Genomic DNA, 25,134 nt, shown 5'->3' on the forward strand with positions numbered 1-25,134 from the left:
GGAGACGTCTCCTATCCCTGCCTGTTGAAAGGCGACACAAAATGTTAATGTTGCATAATGCCTATACTCCATTTACTGCTCATGCATATTTGCTCATGTTACACAAGTTACGTCACTAGCTTAATACTTCCTACGAGAGCCAGCTAGAGAAGGCAGTGGACCACACTACTGCGTCCGTAGACCATGCACTACAGAACTCACCTCCCCCCCCCCGACAGTCCCTAGGTTAGGGCTTCTACCCCTCATGAGTAGTCATCACTGAGCGCAAGCCCACAACATCACTACCAAGAGGTAGAGCGTACCATAGACTTACTCGTATGACTCGCCAACCGGCATAGCAACTACTACCAAGCACCTGCTGACCCAAATATGGAACCAGTGCCATGACCAGACCACTGATAACACTTCACCGGGTCAGGCCCCTACATCCGACCCACAACCTAGGTAACAAAACCACAATCAACTAAGAATCCCACAAGCATTCTAGACTCCACTCACGACCTAGGATTACACGCTTGTTATCACTAAAAAGATATGACGCATGCATTGTATAAACGCTGTTGAAAACTGTGATGCACATGATAAACCTATTGTGAGTTCGCAGCACACAAAAATAAAGATTTATTTTGTTTTTTAAAGTAACTAACTCAATAAGACAATAAGACTCAATAACTCAATAAGACTAAAGACAATAAGAGAAGTATTAATAATAAGGGAAGGAACCAGATATTTCAGTAGCCAGAATCATTTTATTTGAATGTTAATTAACCCCTTAAGGACACATGACATGTGTGACATGTCATGATTCCCTTTTATTACCGAAGTTTGGTCCTTAAGGGGTTAAAGAAATGGGCGGGGGGGGGCGGAGCCTGGACTGCAAACAGGCAAGACGCACATCACACGAGCTCCCGCTGGCAATGCCACATACCCGGTGATATCCTGGGCTGGCAACCGGGTGACCTCGACTTAAGGCGCTTCCTAAGCTGGGGGTAATTAAACCTACCGGTGGATACCTGAATCGAAACCCTGAGGCACCGGGAACCGCAATGGCAGGTCGAGGCCTAGTGTACTCAGACCGGGGGAGAGACGGACGCTCTCTTCCAGCTGAATAAAGCTAAGTTAAGCACGACTCCACACCTCCCCCCCTCTGGACCGGTGGGGGATATCTCGGTCCCCTCCCTGGAGAGCAGTTACCTGACTAGCTCACCCTGTGACACGCTGAGCAGAGCGCATGGACATCCACATCCCCACAATGGCGGACGCAGCATGCACGACGACATGTGGCACAGCTGCAACTGGGAGGACACTCAGCGACGCCTATACATACTCAGTGAGGCGGCTAGATTGAATATTCCAGGCCTTTTGGCTTAAGCTACAAGTCCATCTGCAAACCAACGCCACTCACAGCAAAGCGCCACGGAAAGGAAACAGGAGAAGGCAGCCCTCTAGCAAGGCAAAGCCTCCTCAGAACACCAAAGATAAAATAACGCTCCCAAGACCCCACAACCGCTCGCCCAGGTGGAGAGTTACACAAGGGAAGCCCCCCAAGCATTGTTCACGCGGGCGGAAAGCTGCGCACCGGCGTCAACAAACTCTTACCACTCCCGCCACCTCTGAGATCGGGAAAGACTGGAACCCTCGACGACTCCAAGTCTGTGGTACACAGAGGCTGGCCTCCCTGCGAACCATGGGCCGAGGAGACAACACACCTCACAATGCCGCCAACTCCAGGGACCCAACTAACCTGCCGCCAGACGGAATAGGCTAGGCTAGCTTGTGGGACTGATACCGGACTGAACTCTCTCCTAAACGACCTGGTTAGCTAATTTAGCCTCTAAATGTCATACACCGAAGCTTGAGTATTATGAACTTGAGTATTATGTTCTTTTATACTTCGCTTTTTATTTCTGAGGTCTCTCCTTATGCTGTCTACTGTCACTGCAGTGGGACTTACTACTCATACTGTGCCCAGGGGGGCATTAATTAGATAGCACGTTTATTTACAGATACACTTGTATATACTAACATGCTTAGTTGGCTGTCTTGTTCATCAACAATTAACGAGCATAACAAGCTTGATGTACGGAACTAGACCCACCTTGTTTTAATCTCGTAGCCAGACATGGCCATCTTATCTTTATCATAGTATAAAATGGCGGCCATACTTAGCAGAAGACTACTGAGCTCAACCATGGCTCAGTGGCTGAACCGCTTAGAAGCCTCTCATGTTCAAAGCTAACGCCCCTCGCATAGCAAATAATAGTTGTAAGACTTAAGCTTGTTTTACTTTAGTTTCAAAATCGTTAATTTTTATTATTTCTCAACATGTAACACGCATAGAGAGGCAACTCAGGCTACCTAGCCTATCACTTCGGTAGCAAACAATCATTTAGACTGCAATCTTCTATAACGTTGTAATATTGCCATAAGTATACTCATCTCCCCTCTTGAAAATGTATCATACCAGATGCTTAAACGTAATTAACGTTATCATATGAATCTTTAACTTAGCATGTATTCTACAAACTACGGATGCCTCATAACTTGTTATTTTAATGTTAAAAAAAAAAAAAAAAAATGTCCCGTTTTAAATTGCCACACTTTGTAATGAGATGAAAATGCTTGCAGCTGCTGTCGTGGCTCTGCACGCTTGTTGTTCATTTACGCACAAATAAAAGAAAGAATTGAAAAAAAAAAAAAAATTAAAGAAATGGGCAGCCATTCGTGTAGACATGTCTCGTGTAGACATGCCATATTTACAAATTAAATTTAGTACCAAAGATTGGGATTAGATATAAATATAATTTCAGTATTAGCAATTCTGAAGAGATAGGATCTATGACAAAACATTTTAAAAGATACAGTACACAAGGTGATTAAAGGATCACAAAAGTCACCCGGACAACTTTATCTCAATGAAGTGGCCTGGGAGCAGTGGTCCTGTCATTTGAACCTTGCAAAGTAAAACATTGCATTTTAGTTAAACATGGTCATGTGACATGGATGCCCACAGGAAAGAATGTATGCACCGCACTTGGATGCCCGTGCAACACTTGCCACACATCAGACTCACAATGCTCCTCAATAAGGATAATTGGATTGGACCATCACCGGAAGTAGATATACGTCAGAAGAAAACATGTGTCCTTTCATGTTCTTTCATGTTGTTTTTGTGATAAAGTAAAAAAAAAAAAAAATGCAAAAGCTGAAGATCTGCTGTCTACAGCCTTTGCAAGCCCTCCCTTCTTTCCCTGACTCAGACTCTATGCTGGAGCCACGACTGTGTGTGCGCATGCGCAAGTATTATAGCTTTCCAAGTGCTTATTAATGAGCTGTACTACAGCTCACTAGGAAGTGGCGAAGACAAGTGTGTTCTTGCTTACCATGCCTGCCACGTCCGACAGCTCTGTAAAGCATATGGAAACTGAGGAAGAGCTCAGCGGCTGTCTGGTTGATAAGCACAGAGGTGGTTTTGCCCCCACTTATGAAAGTGCTGATTTCTATTAAAATTGGCACTTTTGTAAACTATCAAAAAATTACACATAAAGCAAAAGAAATGACATATAAAGCACGTCAACAACCTAAAGATCTTCATTCGTCAGTAGTGTTATTTAACCATGAGAGGTAAAGGGTTAAAATATTTCTTCATTTTATCGAAGCTGGTGGATCTTATTTTGTCTATTGTTCTGAAATTAAAATGAAATTGCAAAATATAAGCCTAATTTTCACAAATGGTTATGTTGACTTATATTTTGTAAACTCTATTTTTTTTTTCACTAGTAGAAAAATATATATTTCTTTCCCTGTCAGTGCTGATTTCACACATTGGAAAACTTATATCTTGTGATCATAAAGCTACATTGCAATGACAATTTCATGTTCCTCCCTCCCGACTAAACTCATCAAAAATATTCATTGACTATGAATGAAATTGATTGGGCTTACATTTTGTAAAACCGGATTTCTTGATAGATCTATGACAAGGAAAGTAAAGAATAGTTTACATGCATCTAATATTTTGAATGTTGCATAATTTGTAACAATTTTACCACTAACTAAGTATACTTTGATGAGACAGCATTTAATAAAATGCTCATTAATTTCATCATTAGCAAGGGTATGCCAAGAAGTAAGCCAGTTTCTTATGTCACGCCCAATTAGCATCCCATGCTAGTAATCCCATTAGTATTGTTGAATTCACTAATGGAAAAGCTAATGTGCATGCTACCAGGGCACATTAATTGGGCATGACACCAGTTCTGGTTTAAATTATTAAAATACAATAATGAAATGCATGTTTGTGAAATATTAAAATGTTTAAATAGGATTGAAGACAAGAAAAAATGTATCTGAAAAAAAAATCATCGTATTCTGTGTATTCAGTTTGAAGGATATTTGAGCCGTATCTAGTTATCCAGAGATATTTCCAGTTTATTTTTTGTTTGTGTACATGTTACATGATCTATAGCTATAGTCTATTTCTGTAGGCAACCGCAAGGAAATTGAAATATATCACATAGTGATAGATATTACATACACACAGCAATGTATTTAGGTTTTTGGCTGTCCCAGTCCAGTCAAAGCTTTACGCCTGTTCCTCACATGCTTTGCCACCCTCTAAAACACATATACAACTAGCCATTCACCTGACACAACAACCATTCATACATTCAGAGACACACAAACATATACAGACATTTATATATAGACAGGCACACAGCAAAACAGTTACAACATACGTGGACACACAGTGACATTCACACACACACACACACGTAATCACATACATCAATAGGCACAAACGCACAGACACACATGTACACAGTCACACACATATGTAGACACACCCACTAATATAAATACAGACACACACTTTCACATATAAACACAGACACACACTGTCACATACATACATAGTAAACCACACAAATACATTCATAGACATGCTCACTCACACAGTCGATATTCACAAACATTTTTACTGATCAAACATTATTCTCCTCCCTTGCATTTCACCTTTTTTTGCCAACAGTGCTGGGATGCAGAGAAGCTGTGTAGCCACTCACATAGATTCCTTGTTGCTTCCTCTTAGTGGACAACACTGTTAAAATTATCTTGGCAAATCACTTTGCCGCTGATACTTATATTGGCCATGAGGAGCTTCACCATAGTGAAGATCCAGGTCTAATTAAATATTAGGCTGGGAGAAGAAGCAGCTACCCCCTCCCTCCACCAGCCATAGGCCAATGTGTCGATCACATAGGCCAACGTCCATCACTGTATTATATTTTCATTGAAACTAAGGTTTGTACAGATTGAGTAATCATTCAAAGGTATTCCTTCCAGGTCAAAGGTGGCCATCTTGTTGCTGACTTAATAAGCGATCTGCAAGCTGGAATTTCACTGTGTTGAGAAACTCAGAAAAAAAGCTACTTTGCACAAAAATAAATAAATCTAAAGATATATTACCACATTTTTATGAAATAGAATAATTGCCTGGTCATGCAATATGCCCACATTGCCCAAAATAACTAAATTGCAGGTTTGTTAGACACTTTAGTCAATTTGTCAATCTTCATATTTACAGGGTGAGAATTTAAAGTGAATTCAAAATGAATTTCAAATTTAAGGTCAATGTAGCCAAACTGGAACATTTCTCTAAATAAGCAATGTTTTTATTTTGATTAATTTAGCCTTAATGGGACACTCTGGGTACCAATGCTACTTTAAAGCATTTGGCCTCATAAATATGCTGTATGTTTTGCATGCTCAAATCTTCATAGTTTTTTGCATAAAATAAATAAATAAATGTTTTGTAGAATGCTGCACCATAAGCTTGTCTCCTTAGACATACCCCCTCATGGCAGAAAAATACTTCCTTATCAAATAGGTATGTACATAGCTCCATCACTGACAGTACTGAATGATCTGAGCAACAACACAACCTGCATTTAAAGGAGAGGACACCCAGTCAGACATATAGTAAGGAGATCACTATCTGTTTGCAGTATCTCTGATTGTCTGCAGCCAGGTTGTGAATTAAAAACACTCATATATTTACATAGCTGAAAAAAGACATGGATCGAGAAGTTCAGCCTTTCTCAGAAAAAGGAAAAGAAGGGAAACAATACCCAGTTCGAAGCACTTTTCAATTCGGCTAAAACTAGGAAAATAAATCCTTCTCAACCCCAGAATGGCAGTCCGATCTCTCCTTGGATCAAGAAGCTATTACCCAACAAATTAAAAATTATATCCCTGCATCATCGATTTGCTGTTTAATCATCTGTATAGACTCTGATAAAACCAACTCTTCAGGCGGAGAATTCCATATCCTTATTGTTCTTGGTGTAAAAAAAAAAACCCTTTCCTTTGCCTTAGATGAAATCTCCTTTCATGCAGTTTAAATGTGTGACCTTGTGTCCTATGTATAGTCTGTTTTATAAATAGATTTCACTCAATACTTGCTGTTGGGGTTAAGACTGTGAGCATACCTTTGATAAGGAAGTATTTCTGGCATGAGAGGTGTGACTAAGGAGGCAGGCTTATGGTGCAGCATTATGCAAAACATTTATTTATTTTGTGCAAAAACTATAAAGATTTAAGCACAGTAATGGGGCCAAAATCTATCTAATGCGTTAAAGTTGTATTGATGCCCAGACTGTCCCTTTAAATTTAAATAAAACTTTCAATACAGTTTGCATTCTCACTTTAGAAAATGATCCATTAATCTTTTTCATATTGGCATTCATATAAATTATGCATTTCTAACGATCATATCTTTTAAAGGGTTCGGCTGTCTCAGTCAGTCCAACTAATGATGGAGGAAAAAAATATAATGACAACAAATGGCATCAGGTAGTAGCCACAAGAACTCAGGCTTCTGGATACATAACTGTGGATGGACAATATACAGGTCGACTAAGCTTTTTTTTATTTTTTTTTTATTGTGTTTTTTATTTTTAAGCTATAAAGATTTTGTTTTTTAAAGTGTGTCTATTTTTGGAAAAAAGTAAAATGAGGCAAATTCAAATTGAATCACACATAACGAACACTGTTTACATAGAGTTGTTTTCAATTAAGTATGTAACACAAGTATGTAATACAAGACCCACTTTCTAAAGCCAATGTTTTGTTATGTTATGATACAAGACCCACTTTCTAAAGCCAATGTTTTGTTATGTTATGATATAATAACCACTTTCTAAAGCCAATGTTTTGTTATGTTATGATATAATAACCACTTTATAAAGCCAATGTTTATTTATGATATGTGGTCACACATTTCGACACACTACTGTTAATTCCTTTTTCTGCAGGTTCTTCTGCAGCCAGAAGCGGTGGTACAGTTATTGGAGAAAACACTGGGGTGTTTATCGGGGGCTTTCCAAACTATTTTTCTCTCAGAAAGAATGACAGAGGTAACTTCTACTGTATTAATAAATAGGAAAACTTTTTTTTTTTTACTAATTATTTTGCGTTGATGAATCAGTAGATGGCATACAATGATTCAAAATAATTGCGTGATCCAACACATTTTCTATTTGATATAAAAATAAAATACAATAAATAAAATAGAGTAGTGTTATAGGCCACATAAACATGGAAATATATAGTTTCATATTAACCTACATCAGTAGTAAACAGTAGCGTAGAAATGTATTTATTTATTTAAATCATATTTTACCAGGATGGATACATTGAGATTTCTCTCGTTTTCAAGTATGACAGCATTAAGAAACCTTAAAAAAAAGTGGGAAGCCTTATTCATGATGTAGAAGTGAGGGGGTGGGGAGGAATGGGGGGGGGGGGGGGGTAGACCAACAGTTTTGGTTGTTAAAGGGACACTGTAGGCACTGCACCAGCTTCATCTCATTCAAGTGGTTATATTATCTGGAGTCCCCTGAGGCCACCCATCCATTCATTGTTGATGTGTTTTTAAAGTAGCAGTGCTATATAAGAGTGCTCAGCATCTTCTCTGTGCTGCTTATGATATTGAGAAAGGGTTGATGTGATTGGCGGAGAGTGTTAGCTGACCACTTTCAGCATTTCACAGCACCCATTGTTGGTATGAACTGGTATGACTAGAAGGAAGGGTGTAATCTCTGCCATAGCCATACCTCCAGTGGGAGCTAGGTTTTGTGATGCCAGGGACCCTCATTCAATGTTAAACTGCTTGTAGATGAGGAACCTCACTAGGGTTCTCAAACATTGTAACCATTCGTGTGATGAGATGGTTATAGTGATTGCAGCATCCCTGCATAGGAAATGAGGCTTGCACACAACATTTTATAGGTATGGCATGACCCTTAATACATTTGGAAGCAGAATTACTTTCTGGGTTGTTTCTAGTTAAAAGCCAGGCGTCTAATCCTGCCCAATTGTTAACTCTCTAACTTATATTGCTCCAAAATACTCTTATTTAGTACAAAAAAGAATGACATCCCGTTTTCATGAATCAATGTTTGTTTTGTGTGCATGTTTTTCTGGATCAACAGTTATTATTTTTTATTATTATTCTTTTACTGTACTTACATATCCATCTTACTACTCTAATGTAAGGATAAGCAGAAGTAGAAATGAGAGTGTCAGATCCCTAACTGCAGTTCAGGGAAGAGACAGCTGTATGCATTACTGGATTTTAGGGTGAGCTGGATTTAAAGGAAAAAGCACGCACAAAGTGGGTCAGGAGTAAAGTCATCAGAAATACCTGGTTAACAAAACAAACTAAACAAATCTATCAAGTCTATAACACACTACACACTTAGAGAGATGTAAAACATAATAAATAGAAAGGTTGGCAGTCTGAGTGATGAATTGTGGCAATAGTCTAAAGATAATAATTAATAATATTATTAACAAAGTAATCTTTAACAATCACCAACAGCAAAATGAATTGTAAACCATGGCTTGCATTGGTCTGAGTTGCTGATGATTAAGTAGAAATTATTTGCAATAAATGACGTTTTCACGACTGTGATTTTGTTTTGTAGACATTATTAAAATATAGAGTACACGTGAGCTTATTATTTTCCTTTCATATTATTGACTTTGGTATAAAGATATTTAAATGTGTTCCGTACCACCAGCGTGTTTAGATAATTGATGTTGAGCTGATTGTCACATGGCAATGTAATATTTATCACATACTAATTATGTTTAATTGTGTATGGGAGGCTTTTATCATTTTGTTTTTGTGCAGGTGACACTCAAATAACTGAAAAGCATTTTGTTGGTTGCCTTGGTGAAATATTAATTCAGAAAAGTGACAATCCTCATGAAATATGGGAAGCTCTGGAATTTAATAATGCGGTGGAAACAAAAAATGTTTATGAGAAATGGGAAGGGTGTCCAGATTCAGCGGAGGAAGGAGCACATTTTCTAGGTTTTGGTAAGGTATCAAGTAGGAAATCTATTTTTCTTTCTTTCTTATTTTCTTTCCTTCTTTCCTTCCTTCTTTCCTTACTTTCTCTCTTTCTCTCTCTCCCTCTCCCTCTCCCTATCGCTTTCTCTAGCTCTCTTTCTCTCTCTTTCTCTCTCTTTCTATCTTTCTCTTTCTCTCTTTCACTCTCTTTTTCTTTCCATATATTAACAAAACATTTACTTCAAATTCCCAGGATTTCTTGAACTTCAACCTAATTTATTTTCCACTGGACATGATTTTGAATTATCATTTCTCTTTAAGACTGACCAATTGAAAGGAGTGCTTCTATTTGCTTATGCAAATCAGACAGACTATTTTATTGTAAGTATGATCAAATGTATTGTTTTGTTTATGAAATGTCGTTCGCAATTCCTTATGTAGCAGCTGTATATCTCGGGAGGACTGAAAATCATTAAAGGACCACTATAGTGCCAGGAAAACATACTCGTTTTCCTGGCACTATAGTGCCCTGAGGGTGCCCCCACCCTCAGGGTCCCCCTCCCGCCCGGCTCTGGAAAGGGGAAAAGGGGTAAAACTTACCTTTTTCCAGCGCTGGGCGTGTAGATCTCTGCCTCCGATCATCCTCCGTTCCGCCCCGTCGGCTAAATGCGCATGCGCGGCAAGAGCTGAGCGCGCATTCAGCCGGTCGCATAGGAAAGCATTTACAATGCTTTCCTATGGACGCTTGCGTGCTCTCACTGTGATTTTCACATTGAGAATCACGCAAGCCCCTCTAGTGGCTGTCAATGAGACAGCCGCTAGAGGATTTGGGGGAAGGCTTAACCCATTAATAAACATAGCAGTTTCTCTGAAACTGCTATGTTTATAAAAAAAATGGGTTAACCCTAGCTGGACCTGGCACCCAGACCACTTCATTAAGCTGAAGTGGTCTGGGTGCCTAGAGTGGTCCTTTAACATCATATTTCTGATCCATTAAATCTATGATCAGAGGAAACCAACCTGTGACCATCAACAGGGAAATACTCTATCACACACATAATAAAATAAAATAAACATTTTGGGGCCCCTGTATTGCAGTATTTCTGTTTTCACAACTGATGTTTGTAAAAATGAGTATGAATCCCCAAAAGCAATAGTCAAAAGCAATTGGTTAAAACCCATTAAACCCCTTTAAGTTACCCTACTGCAGTTCACATCTGTCTCTTATGAAGATATCATTAATGATGACTTGTGTCTATGAGATACATTAGGACACATTGGCGATCTCAATGAAATGCAACCCATATTCACTTTGAACTGCAGTTCAAAATGAGTGAGGTAGAAAACCCTCCTGGCTCTCTGGTTGACCATAGGGAGATGTTTTTAAGAAGATTTAGAAAACTGCCAACTTCTCTTGATTTTTAGATTCCAAAACTTCCTATTTCCAGGGAAAGTACTAGAGTAGTTATGTAATACCCTAATCAAAAATGTCAGCATGTAGGATAACATTCAGGACCTTAGATGTTGTATACTACATCTTCCCTGATGCTTTGCCAGCATTTTGGCTGTACGAGCATTATGAGAGATGTCGTCCACAACATCTGGAGTGTCTAAGGTTGCCTAACCCTGGTGTAGGGGGTTTCTCACTTCATCTGTGAACCAAATAATGGGAAATTCACTTATCAGTGTACAGCAAATTATACACATAATATTTATGTCTTGTATATATTATGCAGTTCACTGGTGGGTCAATTTTCACACCCTTTTTTGGTCATCGGAATCGTTTTTCAAAATATTTTTGGGACATGCCAAACCATCAACTGTACGAGTGTTTACATTTATTAAGCAGAACCAAATTTTTCTGCATTGCACAAGTCTAAAATGACGTTAATGTGTGTCTGTCTCAATGGAGTAGTGTTAGACGACATTGATAACGTGTATCACAACAAATAAAGATGCAATGAGACATGTCTTGCACATGTGTGCAATATGTGTATTTCGGCTTAATCAGAACAACATGAATCATATGATATTTTACCAGAAGCCATTTCCATTTTTGGACAATGTAAATTTATGTTAAATACACAATCAGTAAAGAATAGCAAATCCATCGGCCGATTGCCGAGACAAGCATTGGATGGTACAATAATAATGCTAATGTAGAAGGAATTAAATACAATATACAAAATCTGCTAAAGAAGTAAAAACAGAGGCAGAGTAGATTTGCGCATATTGCATATTGAATACTTTAATAAAAAGTTAAAAATTGAAAATGGCCACATAAAATTGGGTTTTACAATTACTTGAAGGAGGGCAAAATCAATAGGCTCACTGAATTTTCTTAATGGATTACTACAACCAAACAACAGTGTTTTAAGCAAACACTATTGTTGGTGAGAGTAATTCTTCATATCCTGCCCCCGACCCCTCCCCCCTCAAAAAAAAAGAAAACAGAAATGTTAATAGTCTTTCTCCAGTGATGTTACACAACCTTACATGAGTGGGATTGATGTCATGGAAAATGGCCTGAGGGGTGAACATGGATGGCATGAAGGGTGGCATGCTACCTTTGAATGTCTGTGGGCAGCATGCTGTACATGCTGATAAATATGCATAGAATTAACGTTAGCCAGACATAAATTATTGTTCCAGGCTGGCTAATGATGTCCCAGTGACACTGTTTGATGTGAAGTTACACCTCCAGCAGGTTTCATAGTGAAATGCTGCACATATAGACTATAGGCACCATAACAGGGCTGCGGCAACCATACGGTGGCACAGACAGCTGGCTTATGGCACATTGGCCCTGGGGGGCACAACTTTCTGATGACCAGCAGGAATGAAGAGCACAGCACAGTGATCCCCCTCCTGCCAGTCACTACATGCGTAGTTGTGCAGATCTTGGTACAGGATCTTTTGTATCCTCTACCTAGTCTGAAAGGAAGCTGTTCGCTGAGAGCACTGTACAGCTTTCTGTCAGACTGGATAGAGGATATAGAAGATACTCTACCGCAGACAGCACAGCCATGCTACAAAAGGGTGGTAAGCAGACACAGGAGGTGAGAGGGGGGAATTAAAGAGATACACACAAGGGGCTGGAGGGGGGAAAAGTGACACCAAGAGGGACTGTGACACCAAGAGGGACGGGAAAAAGAGATACACAAAGGGAATGGGCAAATATCACACAGAGCAGCTGGAGAAAGGGAAAAAGCTGGGGGGGGGGGAGAAAGAGACAATGTGTCTGCTGGGAAGAGACATACAGCTGGACTGGTGGAAGAGACATGCAGAAGGGGCTCAGAAAGAGACACAAAGAGGAGCTGGAGGAGGGGAAAATAGACACACAGGGGCTATGGGGAAAAAGAGATACACAAATATGCTGGGGGAAGTAAAAGACACACACAGAAACTTGGGGATGAAATAGACACACAAAGAGGCTGGGGAGAAAGATACACACATAGGGGCTAGGGCTAGAAAGAGACACATAAAGGGGCTGGGGGAAAAGTAGACACACAAGAGGGTGTAAAATACACAAAGGGCAAAAATTGGGGATATGACAGACTAAATATGATGTAAGACACAAATGGGGGATAAAATTCACCGGGGAGGAGGGGGGTAAGATTCAAAATAAGGCAAAAGAAACACAAAAGGGAGTTAGATAATTGTAAAAAGGGTTAAGAGACACAAAGCTGAAGAGGCAATTTGTGGGGGGTAGCAAAATGCATCTCCGCCTATGTATCCAAACATCCTTGCACCGGCCCTGACCATGAACTCTTCAAAGCTCTGAAGTGGTCATTGTGCTTATAGTAACCCTTTAACAGAGATTTCTTCCAGCCCAGATGAAATATTTATAGCCAGGACTAAAGCAAGAAAATGGCCACTCTTGCACAGTTACAAGTAGCAACATAAATTCCTGTTTTATATTTACACTACAGTAGGAGTAGGCAACCTCTGGGCCCCCAGATGTTGTGGACTACATATCCCATAATGCTTTCACAGCCATAATGCTGGCAAAGGATCAGAGGATATGTAGTTCACAGCCAAAGGTTAGCAACTACTTTACTATAGGTTCTAGTGAACCTCGATGTTCCTTTAGTTTTTGAGAGTTCTTGGAGAATGTACCTCTTTGCAGTATGGCCAGGTGTATTATATTTAAATACTCTGTTTATCTGAACATATTTGTTTTTTTTCAGTGTTTTTAGTTTGGTATATTGATTATTTTATTAATCTATTATTTGTATTTATTTATTTTAACTGGTATTGCCATGTGTCCATTTTTTGTATCAGTTAGCATTAGAGTATTCGTTAAATATGTATATACTATAATTCAACGCATGTTTCCTACTCCTAGAAAAAAAGCACATACAAGTTTGCTAATTAATAAATCACATTTATTTCCAAATCTTTGATTTCCTCTAATGTATACAAGGTATGTCACATGGTATTTATTTAAAATATATTAATTTTTGCATGTACATTTTTTTCAACCACAGATGCAATTAAAAAATGGAATCCTAAACACAAAACTGAAAAAGCAGTCCACACTTTTAGACTTAGATCTTTGGGCAGGACTGTCTTACTGTGACGGGAGTTGGAATTCTGTTTATTTTAGAAAAGAAGGAACACTTTTTCTAGTGCAACTCAATAACCTGGTAGAACGATTTACTCAGCCTGTTCTGCACACGGGAACAAGTGTCATCTCTGCTCTTTATATTGGTGGTGTCCCTGAAGATGTTCATCGCATATTTTCAGATCTTAATTTGCAACAAGGTAAATAAATCTGATCAGTGATTTTATTTGATAAATAAAAAAAATGGAATATCTCTGATCAATGATGTATAAAATGTTTGATCCACCGAACAGGCGTTAGTTGGATTATTGCCAATGTCTCCCACAAAAATCAGAAATCGCTCACTACACAGCTTCCTCTGACACAATGTGTTCTGTCAGTAGACACCGCAAAAGGAAAATCTCTCCGGTCAACAAGAATTTCCATAACAGCATACAAATGTTAATGCAACATCAATGGGCATGCTATCAGAAAAATGTGTTAGTTCACATGCATTGAGATGATAGCAAGAACATCAGTGTTCAGGAAAGCATACATAATATGCATTATGTGCATTTACTAATACAATTTAAAAAAAAACAAAAAAACACAAATATGTAGTGTTTTAAATTTGGCATTAGAAGTAGTTGACTGATCAAACAATTTGCTGATTGTAAATGTCAAAACTGTGCAAATACGTTCATGAATTAGAACTATTTTGACTCAATAGTTGGCCTCGAGTTAAAAATTCACAATTTTTTTTTCAACATTTAACTGTGTGCAATTGATATTTTCTATGCATATTTTTATTCTAATAAAAAATAAATAATTAGTTTCCTGATAAGCTTTTACAGTGCAGCATTTTGATTCAGGCACATAAATGCAATTGTTAACTGATCTAATAGTATGTAATCAATTATGAATATCTGAATATTATTAGCATGATTTTATGCCCCATGAAAAGAAAATTGCAACCCTAAATAAACATGGACTCTTAGATTTTGCATAATCACAGACTGTATTATCTTATCAGTTGTGCGATACTTATTTGACGTTGTTAATTGCTCATTGGAGAATGTATAGTTTTAATACACTGCTTGTTCAGTATGTTCCTTTGTATTATAATAGTATCACGTTTGTAGCAATATCTTTTATTCGTTTTCCAAAGTTATTTTGAAACAAAATAAGAAAAATGAAAAATGTAAATAAAAAGCTACTGCCAAGTTTCACTAAAAAAGCCACAAAAAAAAACCATTCAATTGATAGGCAGGTATACAAATTCCCAGTTTTCACTTAGCATTCGGTATTTTGTTCGACCCCCCAAAAATTTATGTTTTTAGATTTCCTTATAACTATGAGATTAATAAACAATATAGTTTGTTTAACGTCATATTTCAGTGTTTTATTTTTTGTTTAGATTTTATTTCAGACCCTAAATAATTACTAAAAAGAAAAAATCACAGGCACTCACTGTGATTGTATCCAGGCAGATTTATTTGCAACGTTTCGACCTGTCAAGGTCTTTTTCCAAAATAATTACTAGACTTGTGTGTTTGGATTCGGGAGAATTGCAATTCGCCCGAATTCCATATCTCCAAAGTGCCATACGGACATATACATGAACCAATAACTAGTAAATGACTGCCCCTTCCCATTTTTCCCTCTCCTGGTTACTTCTTCCCACTTGATCTGTGTACTGAATATTTGCACTACTATTACATTGATTGCACCATATTTTTTTCATGAACAAGGTTCACATGAATGAGTGAAACAAACTAATTTTTAATTTTGTGAAAATGATTTGTCTAAATTGAACAATCTCGCCAATAAGGCACAATAAAGCATGGTAAAATGTAGAGTTGCAATCAAGATGTCCTGATGAAAGCTCCTGTGAGGAGCTGAAACGTCGATCTCTGTCTTCGAAATAAATGAAGATTTGAAATATTGTCAATCCTTGAGTGCTGGTAATTTTGTATCCTATATAGATATATATATATATATATATAGATAGATAGATATATATAGATATATAGATCGATATATAGATAGATAGATAGATAGATAGACAGAGAGATAGATATATAGATCGATATATAGATAGATAGATAGATAGATAGCTCAATAGATAGATAGATAGATAGATAGATAGATAGATAGATAGATTAATATATATATATATAGATAGATAGATAGATAGATAGATAGGATGATAGATAGATAGATAGATAGATAGACAGATAAATTAATAGATAGGTAGATAGATAGATAGATATATAGAGATAGATAAATTGATAGATAGATAGATTAATAGATAGATAGATAGATAGATAGATAGATAGATAGATAGATAGATGTCTTATCTTTACATTCCATGGTATTTTCACAGATAAGTGCAAAATGAAAGTGTTTTCCTTTTTTCTCTCGAATGAAACCCTCTAAATCAGTTAAAATGTAGTATTGATTTCTTTCTTATGACTGGAAAAGTATACAGAAAAAAAACAGCAGTTTTCATGAAATCTTTTTTTTTTACAACAATTATACAACGGGATGGTGCTAGCTATATACTCGAAAGATTGCAGATACAATGAATGTCATTGACCTAAAGATCACAGGTTCAAATCCTTCTGAGTTTGCGAGTGAAATCTGTTATCATGTGAAAGCCATATGAAGACCTATTGAAATAAATGCTCTCAATACAGTTCCCTGGGGAGCAATGTCTACATCATAATGTGACCCTTATTACTTAGTCCTGACAACCTCACAAGTTTTAAGAGACAAAAAAGACTGAGCTTGCATTTTATTTTTTAACTTTAAAAAAAAAAAATGGACTTTTGTTAAAAAGTAATCTGTGCTACCTAAGTTTGTGTAATACATGTAATAATATTTTTAATTGTCAGATTTTGGAAAATCAATTAGAAAGGCTTATACAATGCTTTATTGTTCATATACGATTGTCTGTTTGTCCGGTCCTGTCTGTCTTTGCGTTGTAGTAAGTCTTTAAAAAAAGTAATATGTGATATTGGACTTAAAGGGACACGCTGGGTCGGCCTCAATACAACTTTAATGTATTTGATAGGTCTTGTTTTTATTTAATATGCTGTATTTTTTGCGTGCTCAAATCTTTATTGTTTTTCCATAAAAAAATAAATGATCGGGAGAATTCTGCCTCTTTAGCCACACTCCTGACTTCCTTTTTAAAGGTATGCACACTGATAGTACTGAATGAGCTAAACTGCAAAGCAACCTGCAATAGATGTAGAGGACACCCAGAGAGATATATATAGTAAGGATATCACTAACTGTTGGTAGTTTCTCTGACTGTGTGCAGCTAGGATGGGAATTAAAAGCAGCTTACACAGTACTGTTGGGACTGAGAATGTGTACATACATTTGATAAGGAAGTATTTCTGGTACGAGGAGGTGTGGCTATAGAGGCAGGCATATGAAGCAGCATTCTGAAAAACTTTTTTTTCTTTGTGTGCAAATATCTATCAAATTACAATATTTGAAATATACTATTTATATAATTCATTACAAAACTGGAGTCAATGCCAACTTGAAATATCCCTTTACTAAAGAGACACTCTAGGCAGCATAACCATTTTAGCGTATTGAAGTGAATATGATGTCAGAATATCATCTCTACTCGTGTTTCAATCTGACAAAAACAGGCTTGTAGCTCCGCCTAATAGCCCTGTCAATCACAGAGCAAAGAATTACACTTCCCAACTCTCAGCACACATCATTCGTTTCCAGGAAGTAGTGCTTCCAGGTTTTAAAAAAGAAAACAAGGGTGTTATTCAAACTATTATAGATATGTGGCAATATTTATGAATTGCAAAGTAATAAAAAAAAAACCAACAGGCTATATTGAATGTATTTTTGATTTTCAATAAGAATAGAAATGTGGTCAGTCTCCTTCTAAATTTGCAATTCAGTTTTGACTCACCACGACTCATTGTTTAGTACATATATCCATTAGTACCCATTGTACTGCGCTATGGAATTTGCTGGCGCTATACATAATAAAACAATAATTAGTAGTTTTGTTTCTTTTAGTAACAATCATTTCAAGTGCTTATAACGTGCAAAGAAGTGTCTCGCTGGGGGTTTGACCAATGATTGCAAGCTGCCAACTTGCAATGTTGAAGCCAACTTAGAAACTTGAAACATTGCATTCTAGGAAGTCTTTTATCGCTTCTCGACAGAATGGGATTCTCCATCCCATTCCCCAACTATCCTCTTTCTTTCTCTCCAAAACAATGCTCATGTTCATAATTTTAGGTTTCTTTTTTATCTTGTTATATATTTAACTGTTTGTTATGTAAAATGTTCCTGTATTGTTTAATTATAAAACTCAATAGTGGGTACTATCTTGTAAAACTGATCAAGACTATTCATGTAGCATGTATCTCTTTATTTGCTTTGTTTAATTTTTATTTCATGTGTTTCCAAAATTTGAAAATAATGATCGTTAAAATAAATATGTTGATTAATTAATAATAGCTCAGCTGAAAAATGTGAGCTGGAGACTTTTTCCAGTTAAGCTTTTTTTTGGACAAAATGATGCAAGTTGTTTGTTCAGCTCTTGTTTGATTGTTTAATTAACAAACCTGAGAAACTCCCAATCTGATTCATTATAACGCTGCGATGCGAGCTACAAAAATACCACATTACAACATTAAACAACAACAACAAAAAAACAACATTTCTTTGTTTTGTGAAACACAATTTTTATAATGTTTGATTTTATCCCTAGACATAGCTTTTTCACATAAATGCCTACCCTAGTATTGAAGAATTGAAATGTAAGCTGAGCATAAAATAGATCTATTTTGTTTTATAGGTTTTGGTGGTTGCATGAAGGATTTAAGATTTACACGAGGTGTGGCTGTTAATTTTGCCACTGCATCGTATAGCACTGTCAGAGTCAATCTAGATGGATGCCCATCAACTGACAGTCCTGTTAACTGTAGAGGGAACGACTCTATCATTGTATATAGAGGCAAAGAACAGACCGTTTATGAAAGTGACCTACAACCATTTACAGGTATAGTAATGTACTACTCAAATTGAATATCATTTATTTTTATGCAATCATTTATTCAAAGCATACATATAACTAAAGGCAAATAATAAATAGACAGACAAGGTTGCTAAGCATGTTAATCTAGGAATTTAACCTTTTAACGTTTCATATACATCTACAGTATAATATGGTTTAAACCAGGTCTGTCCAACCTGCGGCCCCCCGATGTTGCTGAACTACAACTCCCATGATTCTTTCAATTAAAAAGATAGCCAGGGAATCACGGGAGTTGTAGTTCAGCAACACCTGGGGGGCCGCAGGTTGGACAGCCTTGGTTTAAACCATTCCCACACTCCTAAAGTCAGGTTCTCTTTAATGGCTAAAGCCCCACTAACCAATGAAAATATAAATTATCATAGATAGAGATTATAAATTGCATTACTTAGTATGTTTACTAACATACATACAGCTAATCACTATCTGTCACGATTTTGGGATTCAGGTTTTATTTGTGCTATAGTGTATAAAATCCACCTATGGTTCTCCTAACCCATCCTATATGATTACAACTACTTGGGAACACGTCATTATTTAGAGTATATGACCCCTATGATCATTTTTATTGTCAGTGCATCAGTATTAGCATCTGTCACCTGGATGGTATACTCTTCCAACGACTGCAAGATGTTCCTGTTAGAGGAGTAATCATACCGTAGTTGCTTTGAAGGACACTAGGAAAACCCATATACGTATGTTCTTCTGCTATCTTGTGTAACTCATTTGCTGAGCCTAGAGCAGGGATAGGCAATCTTCATCACTCCATGTGGACTACATCTCCCATAATACTCTTACAGCAATGGCAAAGCACCAGGGGAGGAGAAGTCCACAGCATCTGGAGTGGTGAAGATTGACTGCCCCTGGCCTAGAGGGCTGTGATGTCTCTGAGCCACAAACTCATTAAATGAAGGAACAATAGCTGTAAAAGGGTATATCTATGTTAGCACTTTAACTAGCACAATCGATGTATACATGACTTTTCGTATGACAGCTACGCTGTAAGATAAAATAGTATGTTAATATTTTTACTTGGTAGTATCCCTTTGTTACTGATGAAACAGGAATATACCTTTCATGTATTTTAACCTAATCACTTCTTTATATGTTTTTTTTTTTCTATAAAAGAATATCTGTACAGAGTAGTTGCTTCCAATGATGGAGGATCTGTCACTAGTGCTTGGAACCAAGGACGTACAAGAGCAGAAGGTAAAACATGTTTTTTTTTTTAAATCAGCAAAGTACTAAAAAAAAATCTCTTGCCTGCTTCAGAAACTGCAAAATAAAAGAGATGATTTAAAGCATGGGTCCTCAAACTCCAGCCCCCCAGATGTTGCTGAACTACAACTCCAATGATTCTTTGAATTAAATAGATAGCCAGAGAATCATGGGAGTTGTAGTTCAGCAACATCGGGGGGGGGGGGGGGCAGAGTTTGAGGACCCATGATTTAAAGGGATACTACAGTGCCAGAAATACAAAGCTGTATTCCTGGCACTACCGATCCCTCTGCCTCCCCCCTCCCTCGCAACTCCCCCTCTCAGAAAATAAAGGGTTTAAAACCCTTGATTTGCTTAACTGATCCCAGCGCCGATGTCCCTCGGTGCTGGATCGAAGGTCCACCCCCTCCTCTGTCCCGCGACTAGCGGGGTCTAATGCGCATGCGTGGCAAATGATATGCGTGGCAAATCAAATGCTTTCGTATGGGGAACAATATGACTCTGGAAGTCCTCATGCAGAGCGTGAGGACGTCTAGCATCAGATAATGGATCAAAGGTCTGTTACGATTCCGGCAGCGCCCCCCAGTGGCTGTCTGGTAGACAGCCACTGAGGGCAGACTTAGTGCTGCAATGTAAACATTGCAGTTCTCTGGATCTGAATTGTTTAACATTGTAGTACTAGGTGCAAAGGGACACAGCACCCAGACTACTTCAATGAGCTGAAGTGGTCTGGGTGCCTACAGTGTCCCTTTAAGCAGTTGATGCATTTTATAATCTAGAATATACTTGAAAGACATCAAATGATCGTTATTACATTATATCACATAAGTGACTTTTGTATAGATTTGAGCATTGAGGACATGGGAAAGGAGGATATTTGTGGCAACATGGAAAGAGTTGTAAACGGACGTAAAAAAAAACTGAATTGGATAAGGGATTTCTCTGGTTAGCAATTTTTTTCAGTTCTGCTGTTTTGGTCTACAATTTGCAATTCCCTCATCAGTTCTACATAATTTCTAGTTTACTGTAGAAATTTCTGATGTTTATTTATATCTGTTTAAGAATATATTCCATCTAATTTAACCCTCAAAAAGGTTTCATGATCTAAAAAAAATGATTTGTGAGGTTCTTGGATTGCAGGATAAAACTTACAAGGAAAGGTTAAAATATCTTAATATGTATAGCTTGGAGGAAGGACAAGACAGATAGAAACATTTAAATACATAAAGGGAATCAACACAGTAAAGGAGGAGACTATATTTAAAAGAAGAAAACCTACCACAACAAGAGGACATAGTCTTAAATTAGAGGGGCAAAGGTTTAAAAATAATATCAGGAAGTATTACTTTACTGAGAGGGTAGTGGATGCATGGAATAGCCTTCCAGCTGAAGTGGTACAGGTTAACACTGTGAGGGAGGTTTAGCATACCTGGGATAGGCATAAGGGTATCTTAGATCTAAGATAAGGCCAGGGACTAATGAAAGTATTTAGAAAATTGGGCAGATTAGATGGGCCGAATGGTTCTAATCTGCCGTCGTATTCTATATTTCTATATATATCTAAGGCAAGTATGGCCAGATCCTGCTTTGTAGAATGACTCTAGTGATGCTAAGGTATATTGCAACTGATTAACATTGTAGTCCATTTCTGACTAGCCAAGACACAGAGTGTGTTTGTGAACTATATTTACCATCTTGATCAGTGGTAGTTGATTGTCAGCTTATCATAACTCACTGTTTAACGAAAAGAACAATCAAAGTTTACACAAGCCAGTTCAGCTTCACGAGCTTTTACCAAACCCACATCCCTGCATAGAAAGCTTTTCTCAATCGGGGACTTTCCTTATATGTGCATTCCTTCTGGGTCTATTGTAATCATTTCCAAAGCAGAAATTGAAAGCAATTCTGATTTTGACACAATAGAATAGCTGACCAATTAATATATCTGTGTAGACATTTTAGGCCCACAACACTAATTAGAATTGTACTCCCTTGTGTTACAAATTAATCAAAACATTTTAATTGCCTCATTCTTTAAAATCAGTTTATTTCTTCCCAAGTGAAAAGAGGTTTATTTGTAAAACTATGGAAAATAAAATAAACTCTTTGCATGAGTATTATAGTTGCATGCTGCATATAATTTAAAGAGAAAATAAACATCAACACTATCCTAATTTTGTTATCATACAAGTGAAATTGATAGTCGTGTTTATTCATGACATAAACAAGCAATTATTTTAAAGGGGATTTATTATAAAGCATAATTGCCAACTCAGTTTGTGGCATATGCAGTAGAGTAAAAAATGGAACAGTCAACCTTAAATGACTTAAAAGTTGCAAACAGCCCCATATATATATAGCAATGGTAAACAGACATTGACCAACACTAGCTTTATACATTTTCACTGATAAATTATTTCCATTAAACATAATAAGCATGAAATTGTTTTGGAATGCAGAGCAAATACATAAATTTAGGATAAAACTACAATTGAGTGAATACAAAATTACATAAATTTGCAGATGTATTCGGAGGTGGAGTTCATGTTGTAAACAATTGTATTATAAAACAAATGTTGTATTATGCTCGGTAGTTAATATAATAAGATCAGTGTGTAGAATAGACTTTTGTATTCAGTTTCTCCCAAAATGCCATTCGGCCGAATTCTGGACAATCAGCAATCAGCGTGTCGCCCGAATTCTGTATCTCAAAACTACCGAATTATGAAATAACCGAACAGGACAATGGTTGAGCTGGTTTTGTTTATTTGTGATTCAGAATTCAAACTGTGGCGCCGAATAAAAAAAAAAGAAGAAGAAATTGTTGATGTTTAGGAGACAGCCACTAAAGCAAACAAATAATAAGCAAATAAACCAGGAATCAGCAGGACCAAACACTTACTATTCGCAACAGAATGCTCAAAAGTAACCAAACACTCAAACGAGTGAATGATGACTGAATGGGAACAAAATTTGAATGGTTCAGATTTGGTAAAATGTCATATTGGCTAGTTAGAGCAGGGCATATTTTACCTCTTGTCTGTGTTAATATCCTGTATGTCACATACTGGTTGTATGTGTTACTCTTGTCTCTGTTAATATGCTGTAAGTCAATTACTTGTCAAATATCCTCTTTCTAAAATTGTGCAGAATATGTTGGTACTACAGAAATGCTAATAATATTTCAATTCGATCAACTGGATTTTGGCTGGAATTAGCTTTGGGAAATAAGAAATGCCATATATATATATATATATATATATATATATATGTACACACATTTTTTTAAATAAAAATATACATATAAATATTACGTATAGATTTTGAAGGGCACTTATTGGCCAACTTCCGCACACTTTTGTTTCGCCCCAAATCTTTGTATCCCGAATGTTTTCCCCTGAACCAGAAAATAAACAAAATGTAATTGATCAAACAAAAATTTAACAAATTTATTTTTCTGGAAGAATTGATTCGACTTAACCACATTTTTTTCCACTTTTCTCAAGTCTAGTTTAGAACCAGTTTTATTACTACTGTCAGAGGATTGTGATATGTGTATTTAAATAAATACATAAAGGTTTGATGAAATTGATGTATTTTTATTAGTGAATAATACATGCGTATGTGAGCCCAAATTTCTTGTCCTTTGAAACATCTTCATTTTTATTATCTGTAGCGATAAAACATGAATTTATATGCATAAGACTCATATAAAAGATTTAACCAAATTCCTTCCTCCAACACAGGATGCAAAGTCATTAATTCATCCATATTTCTCACATGCCATTTCCTACTTTTGCTCTTTAATTAGATTTAAGCAAATTGAATTCAGAAATTGAAATCACACATTTGAACATTAGTTAATTCATGGCATTTTGTGCTTTTTTTAAATCAAGATATATATGTGTCATGACACCATGTATATTAAGTCTAATTATGTTATGTTCCGCTCTTTCACCATAATTCTACATTAACGTGCAATATGTCCCTGCATTTTTATTACTAAACAGCAATTCAATTTTTATACTTTGTACAATTTTGTGTTTGTTGAGTGTTTTTTCACTCAAACAGACACAACTCCAATTACATTTTGTTGTGTATTTCCTACACCTAATATACACTCAGGTACATCTTCCAAATATGGTAATATCTCTCTGTATATCTTTTCAAAATTCAACATATTGATTGCTGTGCTCACATCTAATTTTAAAGCTTTTCAGAAGCTAAAGTATTTAAAATAATACAAAAGTGTATTTTATTTGCAGAAATAGACAGACGGTGGTTATCATGAATGGTAAATTTTTAGCCTTATCACGGGACTGTTTTTGTGGTACGTGGCGTTTTTATGAAACATACTCGGATTATTATATATGGCTTAAAGAAAAAAAATGAAAGTGAGAGAACTTACTTTTAGAATGATTCATCGTAATCTTATTTTTCTTTTGTTAATTTTGCAATAATGAAAAATGTGGAGAGCATAAGTCATTTCATGGTAAAAATATGGGATTTATCCAAAAATTGAAAACGACAAAGTCAGTGAGGAATTATCAAGCCACTCACCCCTTTCACTCACCCATACATCCAGTGGCAGTGACCACCTCCTTCTTCTGTGATTTTTTTTAAACACTGTACCCTAGCGGCAGAAGGTCTCATTTAATTGGAATTTTATTATTTTTTTTATGAAAAGGTGGAATGGCTGACTAGATCATTAATTCCCCACTCACTATTTCCTTTATTTTCTTTGCAATCTCATGTTTTTAAACTAAATTACTCCTGTTGCTACTTCCCCATTCTTCAATTGCTGTTCATTGTGGTGATATTGCTCTGCCTGGCTGAGTCTTGTGGTGCCTGTTAGCACCGCACACACAGTTGGTAGAAGATGATATTAGGACATTGAATTTTTCCCCACACTGAATCATAGTTAAT

General features: G+C 36.8%; 1 protein-coding gene across 1 annotated transcript in view; it reads left to right on the forward strand.

The window, feature by feature from the left end:
- USH2A (usherin) overlaps positions 1-25,134 on the forward strand; it is an 800,771-nt gene that overhangs the window by 349,635 nt on the left and 426,002 nt on the right. The window contains exons 22-28 of the mRNA XM_063441883.1: positions 6,787-6,913; positions 7,317-7,418; positions 9,200-9,388; positions 9,615-9,742; positions 13,852-14,128; positions 18,754-18,957; positions 20,119-20,199. Of these exons, the coding sequence (XP_063297953.1) occupies positions 6,787-6,913; positions 7,317-7,418; positions 9,200-9,388; positions 9,615-9,742; positions 13,852-14,128; positions 18,754-18,957; positions 20,119-20,199 (1,108 nt within the window). The remainder of the gene's footprint in view (positions 1-6,786; positions 6,914-7,316; positions 7,419-9,199; positions 9,389-9,614; positions 9,743-13,851; positions 14,129-18,753; positions 18,958-20,118; positions 20,200-25,134) is intronic.

This window comes from Pelobates fuscus, chromosome 2 (assembly GCF_036172605.1).
Source record: "Pelobates fuscus isolate aPelFus1 chromosome 2, aPelFus1.pri, whole genome shotgun sequence".
Lineage (NCBI taxonomy): Eukaryota > Metazoa > Chordata > Amphibia > Anura > Pelobatidae > Pelobates > Pelobates fuscus.